Source organism: Plecotus auritus (genome assembly GCF_963455305.1).
Source record: "Plecotus auritus genome assembly, chromosome: X".
In the NCBI taxonomy this organism is placed as follows: Eukaryota; Metazoa; Chordata; class Mammalia; order Chiroptera; family Vespertilionidae; genus Plecotus; species Plecotus auritus.
Genome location: NC_137784.1, coordinates 52,581,390 through 52,596,743, shown reverse-complemented (window position 1 = coordinate 52,596,743; position 15,354 = coordinate 52,581,390). Strand labels below are relative to the sequence as shown.

Sequence of the window (15,354 nt, the reverse complement as noted above, 5' to 3'; positions counted from 1 at the left end):
GGCATGGAGGAAGCAGAGCAAAGGAAACTACCACATACTCATGTCCACTATCTGCTAGGCACTGTGCAGCCACATTCACAGTAGCTCATTTAACATTGCTGACAACCTTGCAAGATATAAATGATTATCTTCTGTGAGGAAAAAGGAATCAGAAATGTTAAATGTATCACTAAAGTTCACACAGCCAGGCAATAATATAGGCAATCTGAACCTGGGTATGTCTACCATTGACCCTCAGCCATTCCAGAAATAGAGCACTAGAAAATAATAGATCAAAGCTTGCAGATAGATTGTCCAATTCCCATATGGGCTTCACCTACAGCCTGGTTTCTTTGAGGCACTGGGTCAGTGGAAGCAGAAGAGAAGAAGTATAGGCAATGGTGTTGGGAATTTGAGGGTGAGAGCTCTCTGGCACCAGGGAAAGGGAAAGGCCAACTCAGGATGGGTGGAGGTATAAGACTGAGGGCTAGAAAGAAATGGCCATGGGTGATGTTCACAATGTGTGTGGCAGTGAGGGGCCTGGGCAGCCTCATCATCATGACACCTATTCCCATGTCTATTGGCCATGGCAGTGCATTTATGGACTGCACAGTAATCCAGGCAGAGCTAGACAAGCATGGAAGCCTCTGCTTTATGTAGGAGGAATGACACTAAAGCACAGAGAAGCTCCCCTGCTTGGCACTGTTTCTCCTAGAGCCAGACATAAGGGAACCACACTGGGCAGCTGGTCCAGAGCAGCAGAGTCCAGGGCTGAATGGTTGGTTGGGCAAATCCTTCCAAGAGCCTCACTCATAACTCTTTATCTGTCCTTCACAACAATCACATGGGTGGTAATTTTCATACCACCCATTAACAGACACCCAGGCAGCAACAGTGAGGAAATAACAAAGGTATGTAGGGACAGCTAAACCCAGGAGAATGGAAGGAGGTGACAGTAAAATGGGAGCTGACAGGCACCCTGACCTGTTCAGGCTAGATAGGGGTGCAGACAGGGGCAGGCCAACCTAATCACTTATATGAGGCCGACTTGTGACAAGGTATCCCTGTTTGCCCTACAAGGAAGTAGAGAAGGGGGGATGGAGGGAGGGAGAAAGGGAGGAAAAAAAGAGAGAGATCCAGGCTACATTACAGCACTCCAGGGATGCAAACACAGATTTGACTGCAAAGCCTGTACTCTCTCTAGCTGCCCCTTAGAGGTTGGGAATTTTCTGGCTACAGTAACCATGGAGAGGCAAGTTTATTTCTCCAGGGAAGTCAAAATAAGGGGGTCCCTCTAGTCTCCTGGGCTTTGCTGGCCACTGGAACCAGGCCAGGAGTTGTCACAGGGGCTCAGACCTCTTATAACCTGGATTGTGAGTGCAACAGCTTCTCCCAACCTCAAGGGGCTGGGTCTCCACTCTGTCCTTCAGCCCAAGCTGTGTATAGCAGGGAAAAGATGGACAGCATAGCCAGAACATCTCTCTCTATGACTACTGTCAGGATTCTTGAGGTAATGCTCATGCACTGTTCAGATGGGGGACCCTGGCCAAGAAAGGGGATGGAGTCTGCAGCTTCTGCCCAAGCCCTGGCTTCTTAGAATCCTGCCTCCATCGCCCCCCTCCCCCCCCAAATCACCTCCCAAAGAGAAGAGCTCAGGCCTTGCCCCCATTCCTCCTGTGACCTCCCTGAGTCTTAGGCCAGTAATGCTCACAACCTCTGACCCTAACACCAAGCCCAGTCCCTAACCCATCACCTCAGCAAAGACAGCCACATAGCCAGAGTATATCTTTAGTAATGCTTTATTGTTTTTATGAGGGGGTCATGTGGCTCCTGCTCTCCATCTCCCCTGTCTCATCTTAAGTGCCCTGCCGCCCAACTCACTCCAACCATAGATCATAGTACACTTATGATAGAACATATCTGTGTGTATATAGATGTGTGTATGTATATATCTATATATCTATATATATATGTATCTATATATATACATCTATATATATCTATATATCTATCTCTCTCTCTCTCTCTCTATATATATATATATATATATATATATATATATATATATACATATACACAAATATATATACATATTATGACTGTACAGTATTTACAGGTACAAGTAAAATAGACTTAAAAATTACTACGTTGGCTAGGAACCATCCCACTTCATTTTATTCAGCCAAAAGAAGAATAAATCATGAGCTGGCATTTGAATAGCACTTGAATTTCCACATGAACCAAGACAGCCAATGGGTAGGATAGATCAGATTTGGATCTTTCCCTAACTGGCTGAGATAACACTGGGCCCTTCCATTTGGCTGGCTGGCCACCTGAGCTGAAGGCCAGGTCTCTACTTGAAGAAGGGGTTGTTATGTCAGCCTCATACCACAGGCACAAAGAGCAGGAGAAGGGATGCCATCTGCTTCTGCTCGGCCTGTGTGGTGGGACTGAGATTGTTTACTCTCCAGACATGGCAGTGCAAGGCCAAATGCTGCACTGAGACCCCACAGAGTGGCAGATCAAATGTGGGGCCCACGCCAGGGGAAACTGGTTCATTGGTCTCTTGAGACCTGAGAAAGGAAGGTCCCTCTTTCACTCTCATGTCCCAAGCTATCCCAAATCGTCATGTCGCTGACTAGGGGCCTGTCAGTAACCACTCTTTAAATAAGCCTCATAAAAATCAGCATCGTATTTACACAAATAAAACACTTCTTGGTGGTTGGGGTTGCCCTCTGCTCTACCCCTGTGCCCATCCACTCCCATCCAATTTCTTTGGAAAAGCCAGTTTACAGCCAATGTTGGGCCCAGAGGCAGGACCAGAACCTCCTGCTCAACCTCAAAGAGACCCTAATACCAAACAGGATGGCCTGGCCTCTCTGAAGGGCAGAGAGCTGGGAGCACACACTGCCCTCTCCCTCTGTCCCTGCAGGTGAAGAGCCAGTAAGGCTTCAGTTTGACTGGTGACTCCCTGGCTTGGAGGGCAGCAGCATTCTTCTTGGATCCTCTCTCTCAGGAGGGCAGAAAACAGGTTCAGGGATGGAGGTGGAGGTGGAGTGGAGATGGGACACTGAAATTCTTCTTCCCATGTATGTGGAAAGGAACTTCAGGAGATGGGGACAGGCAGCTCGGTGTGGGGAATGGCTCTGCCCCTGGAGGCAGCATTGGGGGCTGCTGTGCTCTCATTCTCCCCTTACTCCTTTGGTACCAAGGAGGCTGGGTGGTGTCACTCTAGAACCAGGCTGAGGTTCACAACTTTGTTTCAGGTCCAGCTGCTTGCAGGGCGGGAAAGGAGTCCCGGATCTTTGCCACTTCCATGGCACACAGGTGCCCAAAGACTTTGTTATACCAGTCCGGAGACCGGCCCCTAGAGAGATAGAAGCAGATAGGCATGAGTCATGGGTTCTTACCAGGAGCCCTTTCCAGGAGGAAAGAAGAAAGAACTTGCCCCAGCCTTCAAGGCTCAACAGCCTGGGGCAGAGGCAAGGAGGGTGCCAGGGCAAAGGGGGCCTGGTACCTTAGGTCAGCACGGCAGATATGGGTGAGCCGGGAGCGGCCCAGGCCACAAGGCTCCATGAGGTACTGGGAAGTGAGCATCAGGGCCCGCACTCCAGACTCTGGCACAGGTTGCTCAGGATCCAGGGACTGGGAGACAAGTAAGCAACCCCCGCGGGGCAGGTCAGAACGCCACATCCTGTGGGGAAGGGACATATACATTCAGGTTCCTGAAGCTGGTTCCTACCCCACGTCCCCTGTTCCCTAAGCACAGCAGGGTGGCATCTGGAGTCCCTCACCGAAGCACCACGAAGTCGCGGCAGGGATGGGGTGCCATGCTGTCAGTGACATAGTGGTACAGCTCCACACCCGGCATCAGGGCCTCCAGGACCTGGGCTCGCAGCAGGTCCTCATCCCAGAGGGCCCGTTCCCGCAGAACACGGTGTAGCACCACCGCTGGAGGGGCCGCCACCTCTGTGGATGCCTTCCACACACGCAGGGGGTGCCCGTCTGGTGCCTGCAGGCCATGTGAGCAGGGACAGGAGGTAGCTGTCAGGGCTGGAGAACTCCATTCACCCGCCAGTCCTGGCCTACTCTCACTCCAATCCCTGAGGAGGGAAGGCTGCAAGGCTATTGTGCTAACCCTTGTCACACCCAGACAGGCCATCCCTGTGTTCCCTGTCCTCTTTCTTTTCCAGATATCTGCTTCTCCACCTGCTCAAGAGCACAGAGATGACAGACACACATTCTCTGAGGCCTGCTAGGTTCTACCATGAAATGAGCACAGTGCTTGGAATTTCTGGAAGTGAACAGGACAAGAAGATGGCGATGGTCCTCAAGGAACTTAACACCTTGCACTGTCCCCACGAAGTAGACAGTGGAGAGCAACAAAAGCTGCCCTTTGCTGAGCCTTTTGTATGTGCCAGGCACTGGGACAGCTTCTCACCCCAACCCTAAAAGGGAGGTTTCATTGTGCCTGGTTTATATATGGCAAACCTCAGGTGTGCAGTTTTACTCATAATCAGAATCCAAGAAAGAACATGGCTGTCCAAGAGAGGGACAGAAAGAAACCACCTCCATTTCAGGGCATGACAGGAGGCTCTGAATGGAGGAATGGTCATATCAAGTTGGGGCTCACAGTGGCTTGGGAAATGTAATGCTTGGGGCAGGTCACTCCAGGTAGCATAACATCAGGGACAGAAGCACAGTGTGACTGTGGTGCAGGGTGAGACGGGAGGTGAAGCTCTAAAAGTAGTGATATGTCTGAAGAGGGGTTTTGGGAAGGTAATTCTGGCAAAATCATCCCTTAGTCTCATTTGGTTCTTGCTTTGCTGGCTGATATTCTCCACATATCAGGCCAAGGCACAGCAGTATTGACAGGGCAGCCCCTTTCTTTGGGATCCCTGGTCCCCTGGCCTGCATAAAGCCCTCTCCTAGCCCCACGGCAGTACTCACTTTCCTGCAAGCCAGCTCCGTGTCCTGGGGCCCTGGCACACTCATCCAGCCCTTGAAGCGCTCAGCAGCATCACGCAGCAGCTCCTGAATGCTTTCTTCCATGTAGACGCTCAGGCTCATACCAGAGGCCTGGGCCTGTCGCAGCTCAGCCAGGGCTGGGCCAGGAGGGCTGAGCTCAGCTGCGCTGTAGGAGCCACACAATTGCAGCACCATGTCCTGGGGTACCTGGCAGGACACACACACACTCTGGGCTGGAGCCATGAGGAGCAAGCAGCAGAGGGTCAGGGAGATTCAGTCCCAGAGCCCACAGAGTCTATCAGATTTATATTCATGGATGGGGCAGCCTGGCTACTACAGTGAGGTAGGGGAGAAACCTTGTAGGGAAGAGTTGGAAATAGGAGGTTGAGAGGCACGTGTCCAGTCTTGGATATAAAGGTTGGACCTGACGGTTCCCCCAAGTCTGGGAGGTAGGCATCATGGCCTGGAGTTACTCACCTGGAAAAGTTTCTTACAGTCACTGATCATATGTGATAAGCCCTGGGTGGCCGCCATGTTCTCACTCAGGTCCCTAGGGCCTGGACAGCCAACTAGGCTGCGTTTGCTCTTGATCCTGGAGGGAAGGGACAAGAGGAGAATATGGAATAAGGACGGGAGAAAATATGGCTAATAGACTGGTTTCCAGTTCCCAGCAAGCCAGCTTGCCAGTCCAGAACACAAAACAACCTGCTGTCTTTCAGGCACGGCTTTACAGCATCCAACCAGTCCCAGGCCCCTGAGGAGGCAGGCTGACCCCTTGTGGTGATGCCTGGGAACTGCAGTGTCAGCCATCAAGGGCCTGAAGTCCAAAAGGGTTGGGGGACCAAACCCTCCCTGCCTGGCCTAGACACATGTTACCCTGTTTCACCTGGGTGAGGGGCTATCCTTCTTGGAGATGTTGAGGTGGAAGATGGAGGGTGCCAGGCACACTGCCAGGTTGCCGGCTGTCATCTGGTTTTCCTCAGCAGAGGCAATGTCACTTAGGAAATAGAGCAGGGTCTGCAGCACCTCTCGGTTCTCATCAGGAAGCAGTAAAGTGGCAGCTTGCGCTGCTGCCAACCACTGATCCTTGGGGAGGACTGTGGGGAAGGAATGGCAAAGGGCTTCCTTATTACCCTGGAGCCTACTGTTTCTAGGAACACAGAGGAAACAGTTGTTCCAAGGGAATCTAGTGAGAGAGAAGGGCAAAGGTGGGCTCTGGGAGGTCTCTGGGTGCTAGATCAAGCTCTGCTCAAATGCACTTAGGTAAGTCCCTGCCTTTCCTCAGGGCCTCAGTCTATCCTTCCATATAGTATGTTTACTCTATGATAGTTGAGAATGGGGCAGTTTGTTGGGGATTGGTACAGGCAACTCACGCTGGTAGATCTGCAGGAAAGTGGTGGTGAGCTTGCTGGTGAAGATAGGCTCGGGTAGGTCTCGAAAATACTGCTTCAGCAGGTCAGCCACATCATAGGCAGACTGGCCCTCATAGCAGACATTGTCGGGGGAGGACTCATTCATTTGGCGCAGGTTCTGGATCCTAGACTTCACCCCAGACTTGCGGAATATGCCCACCTAGCCCATGCAGGTCAGGGAGGGACGGAAACATGGAGGGGGGGGACTGTGAGGCCAGGAGTCACAAGTGTAGGCCATGCCAGAAACTTCCAAGCCCAGCAGGCCTCCTGCTGAGAAGGGTTGGAAAGAAATGGCAAAACTAAAGAAAAGGGTTTGTATAGCCTCAGGACAAGGAGAAACATGGCTTTAGTGGAAATGGGTAAGAAAAGGAGGACATAGACTAAGGCAGGTTCTTGAAAGTTGGGGATTACATTGCCTGGGCCAGAAAGAGGCTGGCACAGAGCTGGAGAGAAGGGAGCTTTGGTTCCATCCTTGCTGGTCTTCCTGAGGCTAGGAAAGATCTCTGGTGGGCCGACCAAGGGGGAAGCAGCTTCCCAACCCAATTTCTTAGCTTTGGACTTCTTCCCCATTGCTATCTCTCCACAGGCCCCCTGGGGGAGGACGGGAGGTTGGGAGGCTCACCTGGTCCAGACACTGTCTACGCAGGTAGCGCATGGCTTGCTGAATGCTCTGTGGCAGTGGCTGGCCTGTGCGTTGCACATGGATGAGAGGCGGCACCCCAAACACGTGCTGGCCCTGGTAATCTGGGGTTTTGTTCCTTTTCATGAACTTGGGCACTGACCTGTTTGGAGGAGTGACAGAGATCAGGAAGGGGCATGTGGTAGGCTAGGACACAGCTTGGAGACTGTCTTCAGTCTTGGGGGCTCTGGCTGGAGTGAGTGGGGTAAGAAACACACCACATCCCCAGAATCAACATTCACTAAGAACCTTCTCTGGGCCCAGGCCTAGGAAGTCACAGAGGAACACAGCGAGCTCTCAGTCTCAGTTAAGGAAATATCTGCGTCAACAGGCAGTGACAATACATGCGGCCAGTAGTGGGCCAAGAACTAAGGGAAGACCCATGAAGGAGAGGAACCTCACCTAGTGAATCAGGGAAGGCTTCAGAGAGTGGTAGAAATTCAATGGGCTCTTGAGAAATAAGCAGGCATTGTCCCAGAGGAGAAATGGGAAAAAGGCATCCAAGGCCAAGAGAAAAGTGTGGACAATGGCAAAGAGGCAAGGAAAGGAGCATGGCACATTCAGGGAAGGTTTTCTGGCCTGTACAGTGGTGTTGCTTACTAGTGGCAGGTGAAAGAGCCCAACAGAAGGAGCAGGACCAGAACATGAAAGGATCATGATGGGAAGGAAACTTTGGCAATGCCAAACCACAGAGTCACAGAAGGGTGATTAGGAGAATGACAACCAAAGCTCCATTTTAATACAACCTCGCTGATGGTAGCATGGATGTTGCATTAGAGGGGGTACAACTCGAGGACCTTGTGTTCCCTACCCCCACCCCTCCTCACACGTGGCACACATACTCCCATGCATCTTATGTGCATCCCCCCCACCACACACACACATACACAAGCTACCCAGAGCAATGGTGACCTCTCAGGCCACAGCTCCTCCAGCCCCCTGGCACATCCCACCACTCCATTGGCCTGTGGGCTCTGCCAATCTACACCTGCTTTTTGGAGCTGATACTCCCAGGGCCTTGGAGTAGGGGCAGGGAGGGAGCCGTGACCATGGACCAGGAGCACTCACCAGCCCCAGCCCTGTTTATGGGGAACAGTGTACTTCTCCATGAAGGCTGTGAGCCGCAGCAGGGAGCCCTTGTGCAGCAGGTGGATCTGGCTGGCAAACTGCCGGTTGATCTCCAGTGACTCCGAGTTGAGGCTGGGCCGATGAGAGTTCTGGAAGCTGTGCCAACGGAGCTTCCTGGTAAGGGATGGGGTTTGGGGGTGGGGGTAGAAAGCCAGAGGAGCAGGGTTGGGTCAACCTTAGAATGGGCTGTGTTCTTCTGGCCCCTTTTTTCTCCCAAAAGAAAGAAAATGCATGGCGATAGGACCATTTTCAGCATTGCTGCTAGGTCCCAGGGTGAAAAAAAAGCTTAGCCTTAGCTTCCAGGGCTGCCCAGTGGCCCAGACACTGTCAGGGAAGTGGCAGCAGAGCTCAGGGTCCTCTAATGCCATCAAGTAGTACCAGCTCCTACCCTTCCAGGACTGCAGTGAATAGGTTGCTCTGAGAAACCCAGTATGGCAAAGCTAGGGATCAGAGCTCATCTCTTCTAATGCCCTCATTTTATACATGGGAAAACCGAGGCCCAAAGAGAAGCTAGAATTTGCTCAAGACCACAGCAGAGGCAGGTCCTGAACCTAACATTCTGGATTGCTGAGTCCTGTACTCTTGTTGTTTCCCTCCTGTGACTGGGTGCCTAGAGGCAATCAGCCAGCTCCCAAGAACCTGCCCCTGGGCCTTATAACCAAGAAACTGGCTGGGGGAGGGCATTGAAAATGGAGGGAGGAATTAGGAAGGGAAGAGACAGAGACAGCAGAGCTCCTTGCTCCTTTCCCTACCCTGAACTCCCACCTGCAGGGTCTGGTAAGTGAGGCCCCAACGCCTGAATCTCGTCGTTCATGGGGTGCTGATGCCTGGAGTCCAACCGGGGACCCTGAAGCCTCAGCCTCATTCATGGAGTTCCCACTACTGTCCAGTTCGCTGGAGGAGGCCACAGTGTCAGAAATGGAGTGCCCTTCCACAGACAGGCTAGAGGCAGAAGTGGGTTCCCTGCTTGAATTCGCCTCCTGCTCAATATCCTGGTTTGGGCCAAGTGGCTTGGCCTCAGCCTGTGCCTGGAGCTCAGGTGAGGCCTGAGCTGGGACAACTGCCTGGACATCAGCCTGACCCAGGGCTGAGGACTCTTTGTGGGCCAGAGCCTCTACCTGGCCCAGAGCCTCAGGCTGACCTTCTACCTCAACTGTGGCTATTTCTACTGATGAAGTGGCCTCTTCTTCTTCATCTTCTTCCTCTTCCTTATCTCCAGGCCCCAGGTCTGGGTACATAGCCTGAGACCAAAGTTCTACCTGTTGCTGTAGCCCCCACACATGCTGGAGGATGTCATCTAGATGGGCATAGCTGCCGCCACCCTCTTCTTCATCTTTGGCCTCAGCCCCAGCCAATATAGGCTCAGCTGGGTATAGCTCAGGCATGTTGTCATAGGTGCTGGCATGGCTGCCTGTGGAGCCACAGGAGCCCCGGCGCCCTTCGCAGCCCCAGCGCCTACCTAGCTGCCAATCAGCCAGATGGTGTCCATCTTCAGTACACAGGCTCTCAATGGAAAGGGAGCGAGGGAATGTGCCTGGTTTGTGGTCCCCAGGCACATGCACCAGGTAGTCACCCCTGTGTATCCGCTGAGGATGCTGGAGCATGGCCACAGGCCAGACCTCCCAGCCACTCTGAGTCTCAGCACCACTGCCACTGCCTGAGGTGTCTGCCTTGTTCTTGGCCCTATAGAACCCAGCTGAGAGAAAGCCACGGCGGCTCCGGAAAGAGGAACCTTTAGTGGCCTTTTCTGAGGTGACTGGGCTACGTTCAGGCTCAGCTTGCCGGCTGCCACCCTTTTCCTTCCGCCTCAGAGACTCGAGGTGCTTGAGGAAGTTATGGGAATGGCGCTTCTTGGCCTTGTCCTGGGGATCCTCTGGGCCCTGGGTGGGGCTGAGGAGGGGCTGGTCACTTGGGCTGGGGGCACAGCCTAGCAAGAGCAGGTCCACTGGCTTGGATGGTAGGCTCACGGTGATGGCTGGCAGGGAGGTGGCACTAAGCTCAGTGAGGACACTCTCACAGCTGGAGGTCACTGGCAGTCCAAGGCTCGGTGGGGCCAGCAAGTCAGAAGAGCCCATGCGAGACCAGCATTTACTTTCTCGCTGCAAGGACCAGGGGTTGCTGATGGTACACTGCTTTTCCTCTTCTGAGTCTTCATTCTGGGAAGGTCACCACAGGGTCAGATCAAAGAAGTCCACCCACAAGCCCTTGCTTGTGCTCTGCTCTACCTCCAAATGCTTGGGGGACCTTGCAGGAAAGGGCCCTGCTCTTTGGCTGAGGACATGTCCTAGAGGGAGAGCTGGCTCTGGGAGTGCTAGAAGAAGGAAGCCAGGAGTCCTAGATGGAGCCCAGATGGATGGTAAAGGTCATATTATTGATCTAATCCCTCTCCATTTACAGACAGTGAAACCCAGACCCACAAATGAGAAGCCACTTGCCCAAGGTCATACAATGTCATTCAAGAAGTCAGTGACAGAGCCAGGCTAGAATCTAGGAATCTTGACCTCCTGTCCTCAACAACCTATCAAGTCTGGGCTAGTCTCAGATCAGAATCACAGAATGCCAGAGCTGGGAGGAGGTTTTAGATTTTCTCATTTTCTAAATTTGCAAGGTGGGAAAACTAAAGCCCAGAGTGAGGAAGAGACTTGCTTGAGGTCACTGAGCAGTCAGTGGGGACCAGGTACCAGTGGTTTTCTGCTTCTCAGGTAAAGGGTCTGACAATTTGGCTGATACACCTGGCTAAAGGCCTCTAGAAAAGAAAGCCCCAGAGGAAACCCACAAAGCCTGACCCAAGGCAGGATGGGGTCATCAGGTCCACATTCCAGGACTACGTGCAGACCAACAGTCCTCAAGGTTTCTACAATCCCAGATTGGCAGAGTGAGAAAGGCCTTTGGAACCTATAAATCCTCCCCCAACTAGATTCACTGTAGAGATGGAGGAAATGAAGCTCAGAGGGAAAAGCCTTGATGTGAGTAGAGTTAAGGACCTTGTCTTTAAGATTATATAGGCCATGATTTTTCCATGCCATTATTATGTTTCTACCCCCTAGTCAAGGAATTTTTGTCATCACAGAGCAGGGAGTGGAGGCAGATGGATTTCCTTGAGGAATGGCCATCTCTAGGTCAAGTTATTAGTAAACCTAAGAGGTAGAAGTGGGCTGAGGAGGGTAGGAGAGGCCAAGGGCCAGGGTACTTGTTCTCATATTCCAGCCGCTAGACTAAGCTTGCCAAAACCCAGAGGTCTCATTAAGCCTCCTACAGCCTACTCCCAGGCTGGAGCAAGGCACTAATCTGGACATCCTGGGCTCTGGGGACACTGGAGCTAGTTTCAAAAGTGGTTTGTGTATGTTTATGCTCCCTATGGTGCCACAAGGTCACAGACCCCACTCCTGCCATAACTCACCTTATTGGATTGAAAATGAACCTCCAGTTTCATCGAGGCACAATTGTTCAAGGTCATCAGCCTCCTGCAAGGAAACAAAGCAGTGCCCATCCAAGGGTCCAAACCCCCAAAGTCTTCAGGGCACAACCTACCAAGACACTCCCAAGATGCCATCCACTAATTCACATGCCCAGCCAATGAAACTTTGTGAAGGTTTCAGTGCTAGACACAATGCTGGGGAGATTATGGTCTCTGTTCTCTGGGAGCTTATAGATGTGAAAACAAACTGCTACAGAAATGTGAAAGGTTCAAGAACAAAGTAGACAGAAGGCACAGCAGTCACACAAAGAGTGGGACAAGGAACTTCCATGAATGGAAGGGTTGTAATTAGATAAGGCTTCTTGGAAGACAGAAATGGGATTGGAGGGAGAGAGGCAGAGAGACTCCTATCCCGGAATTCAACAGGAGCTTGGGACAAGGTAGAGAGGGAAACAGTAAACAAACCAGTGTAGTTATGAGAGGGGACCGAGGCTGATAAGGTTGGTCAAAACCAGATTACAAAGGGTCTCATGTGTCATGCTAAAAAGCTTTGGATTTTCCCTTCAGGCAGTGACACATTTTAAACAGAGGAGTGAGTGTACTCCTGGAAACAGACTCTCATGGCTGTTGGGCCACTGGGCCATGACAAGGAGGGGAATGCAGAGATGGAAGCAGGAAGGCCAGTTAGGAGGCTGTGATGGACCCAAGAAGTCATGGTTTGACCTCAAACCAGGGCCGAGCTGGTGTAAGTAGAGAGGGGACAAATCAGAGGATGGTCTGTGGGACCTAACTGAAGGGAGAAAAGAATCAAGGCCTACTCTTGACTTTCCAGCTAGAATGCCTGGTTGGGTGAGGGTGTCACAGACCCAGAAGTCAGAGTGAGTGGCATGACTGCAGTAGATGAGCTTTGTTAATATCTGAGGCTCCTCCTGTGTTAGGGGAACAGGAATTTTTTAACACAAGGAAGCCTTAAGCTGGGCCCCAGCCTTCCAGGTCTTGCCCTTAGCCCCCTACCTGCACAGGGCCCCCAAAGAGTCCTCGTCCAGAAAAACGTGGTCCTTCTTCACAGAGCCAATATCCAGGGGAAATGAACCTTCTGTATGGCAGAGAGAAGCCAAGATGAGTTGAGGGTGGTTGGTCAGAAATTCTGCCAGTGGCCCTTGAGCTGGAAAAGGGAGGCTGGGGAAGCAGGGAGGCAGGCCAGCAAGTATAGAGCAGAAGGAGGATGCCTAGAGGAAAGGAAGAGCCCAGGGAGCTCAGGTTGGCCATCATCAGAAAGGATAAGGAGAGGCCTGGAAGGTAGAGCTGGATGAGAGGGGCCCATCAGTCAGTGAGGCAGGTCCATGGGGGACTTTGGGCCAGACACTGGGGACACAACAGCAAATAAGACAGAGAAGGTCCCTGCCTTTATGGGCTTCCCACTCCCCTGGGGGCAAGAGACAATACATGAAACAAACAAGAGAATGCAGTAATAAATGCTACAAAAGACATCAGCCAAAGTGTTGGGGTAAAGAGAGGCTGAGTGGGGGCTATTCCTAGAAAGGTGATCTGCAGAGGTTTGCTGGGGCTGTGACTTCTGAGCTGAGTCCTGAAGAATAAGAGGGGCCAGCTGTGCAAAGAGCCCAGGTAGAGAGTTCCTGGCAGGACTAACAATAAGGCTTCAAAGAGGAAAAGGGCCCAGAGTGAATGAGTGATAAAAATGAGCCTTGAGTGTGGTGAGCAAAGTGAAGAGGAGTAAAGAAAGGGGAGTTGGCTAATTCAGTCTTGTCAGTGAGGATAAAGCACCTGGGCAAACTTCATTTTAAGTGTGTTGGGAGTGACACAGTCAGAGCAGAGGAGTGACATAGTGAGGCCTACGCTCACAGGGTCTCTAGCTGCTTTGCATTCAGAGTAGAGCAGGGAGTATAAGAAGGAGACTGGCACACTAGGTCACATTGATGTGGCAGTGAAGGTGGTAGTAAGTGGATTGAGTCCAGAAATATTCTGGAGGGAGAAGGGGCTTGCTGAAGGGGGACAAAGGAAAAGAGCAACTGAGGATGATTCCTAAATGTGGGGCTTGAGTGGGTGGCCATGCTCTGGGGAACTCAGATTGAGACCTGTTAAGTAGGAAGCACCTGGCAAACATCTGGGTAGAGGTAGTGAATGGCAGTTGAACAGATAAATCTGGAGCTTGGGAATGAGGCCTGGGCAGAGAGACATTAGGGAGTTACCAGAATATAGATGGTACCTGGACAAGAATCTCTTGGGAAAGAAATGTTGAGAGAGAAGAAGGTTTTGGCCCTGAGACAACCCAACATTCAGCAGAAGCAGAGTCAGTTAAGGAGGTAGAGAGCAGCAGCCAAAGAAACAGGAGAGGAAGGTTTCTAGAAGCTGAAGTGAGTGGCCAACTGCACTGAATGCCTTAGAAAGATTAAGTAAGGACTGGGAAGTGACCACTGAATTTGACCACATGAAGGTCACTGGTGAGCTTGAAAAGGACTGTTTTTGGTGAGATGGGGGGAAGCCAGGGTGCAATGAGGTTGTGGGAAGAAGAGCGGAAGTAGAAACAGCAAGTATGAACAATGCTAAAGAAAAAAGGAAATATGGAGGAAAACAGAGAAATGAGACCATGGGGAAGATGAAGTGAGAGCTAGGCTGCCAGGATACACCCTCCACACTCCATTTATGCAGCTGGCATCCTCAGAATGGTACAAAGCAGTGGCCCTGGTCATGACAAGTTATTTTATACATGGGCAACAGCAGAGCTTGTGAGAGCTGATAAGAGCCATCCAGTAGAAATGATGATGTAGAGATTGTAACTATAGGAGCAGGGCCATGGTACACAGCTTCTTGTGCAGTCAGAGAAAGGATCTGATTTGCCCCATTTTACATATGAAAAAATGGAGGGATAAGGAGGTTAGGGGAGGGGAACCTTACCTTCAAAAAACTGAGCATATTGAGGAAATCCTGTTGCTCGGAGCCACTCACATGCTTTTTTGGCTTCAGCTTCTAAAACAGAACAGAGGGAGAGAATGAGGCAGAGAAATGGGGTTAGCATGGGTGCTGCCTGCTGCCTCACTTCCAGCAGGCAGGCACCTCTAGTTCTGGTGATCCAGAAATGGCAAGAGAAGCTTGGAGGAGCTGACACATTTGCTTCATGTCACAGCCAGCTAGGATATACCCTCCACTCCCCAATCCCCACTCATTACTGTATGCTCAGAGACCCCTTTCTTGAATTTCATTTCGTGAGCCTCATTCTTTTTTTTTTTTTTTAATTCTTACCCGAGGATATTTTTCCATTGGTTTTTAGAGAGAATGGAAAGGGAGAGAGGAGGGGAAGAGATAAACATCCATGCGAGAGAGACACAACTGATTGCTTGCCTCCTGCACTCACCCTGACCTAGGCTGGGGATGGAGCCTACAACCGAGGTACTTTCCCTTGACTGGGAATTGAACTGGAGACCCTTTGGCCTGTGGGCCAATGCTCTAACCACTGAGAAAAACCAGCTAGGGCTCTTGAGCCTCATTCTTTACCTGCCCCAATGCCGAAGAACAGAACCCTCCCAGGACTGTCTGGGATCAAGGAGTACTGCTGGAAGGAAGAGGCACAGCTGTGTCTTCAACCCTCTTTCTCAGGGAGCCATCCCCTTCCATGGCCTGGGTAGACCATCCTAGTCTAGCTGGAGAGACGAAGTGTTCACCAATCATTAGTCTCTTTCCCCTCATCATACCTAATATTCTCCAGCACTTTGATAACCAAATCTCACTGAACACACACACAGAAACTGTGA

General features: G+C 51.4%; 1 protein-coding gene across 1 annotated transcript; it reads right to left on the bottom strand.

Annotated features, from left to right (window-relative positions):
* Window positions 1-2,133: 2,133 nt before the first annotated feature.
* Window positions 2,134-12,675, bottom strand: STARD8 (StAR related lipid transfer domain containing 8). The gene is made up of 12 exons (XM_080653530.1): window positions 12,599-12,675; window positions 11,567-11,630; window positions 8,932-10,322; window positions 8,107-8,280; window positions 6,982-7,141; window positions 6,321-6,519; window positions 5,834-6,044; window positions 5,425-5,539; window positions 4,930-5,154; window positions 3,774-3,991; window positions 3,497-3,673; window positions 2,134-3,346 (listed from the first exon to the last, which is right to left on the bottom strand). The coding sequence occupies exons 2-12, from the start codon at window positions 11,621-11,623 to the stop codon at window positions 3,229-3,231; spliced, it is 3,045 nt and encodes a 1,014-aa protein (XP_080509656.1). The 5' UTR covers window positions 11,624-11,630; window positions 12,599-12,675; the 3' UTR covers window positions 2,134-3,228.
* Window positions 12,676-15,354: the final 2,679 nt, after the last annotated feature.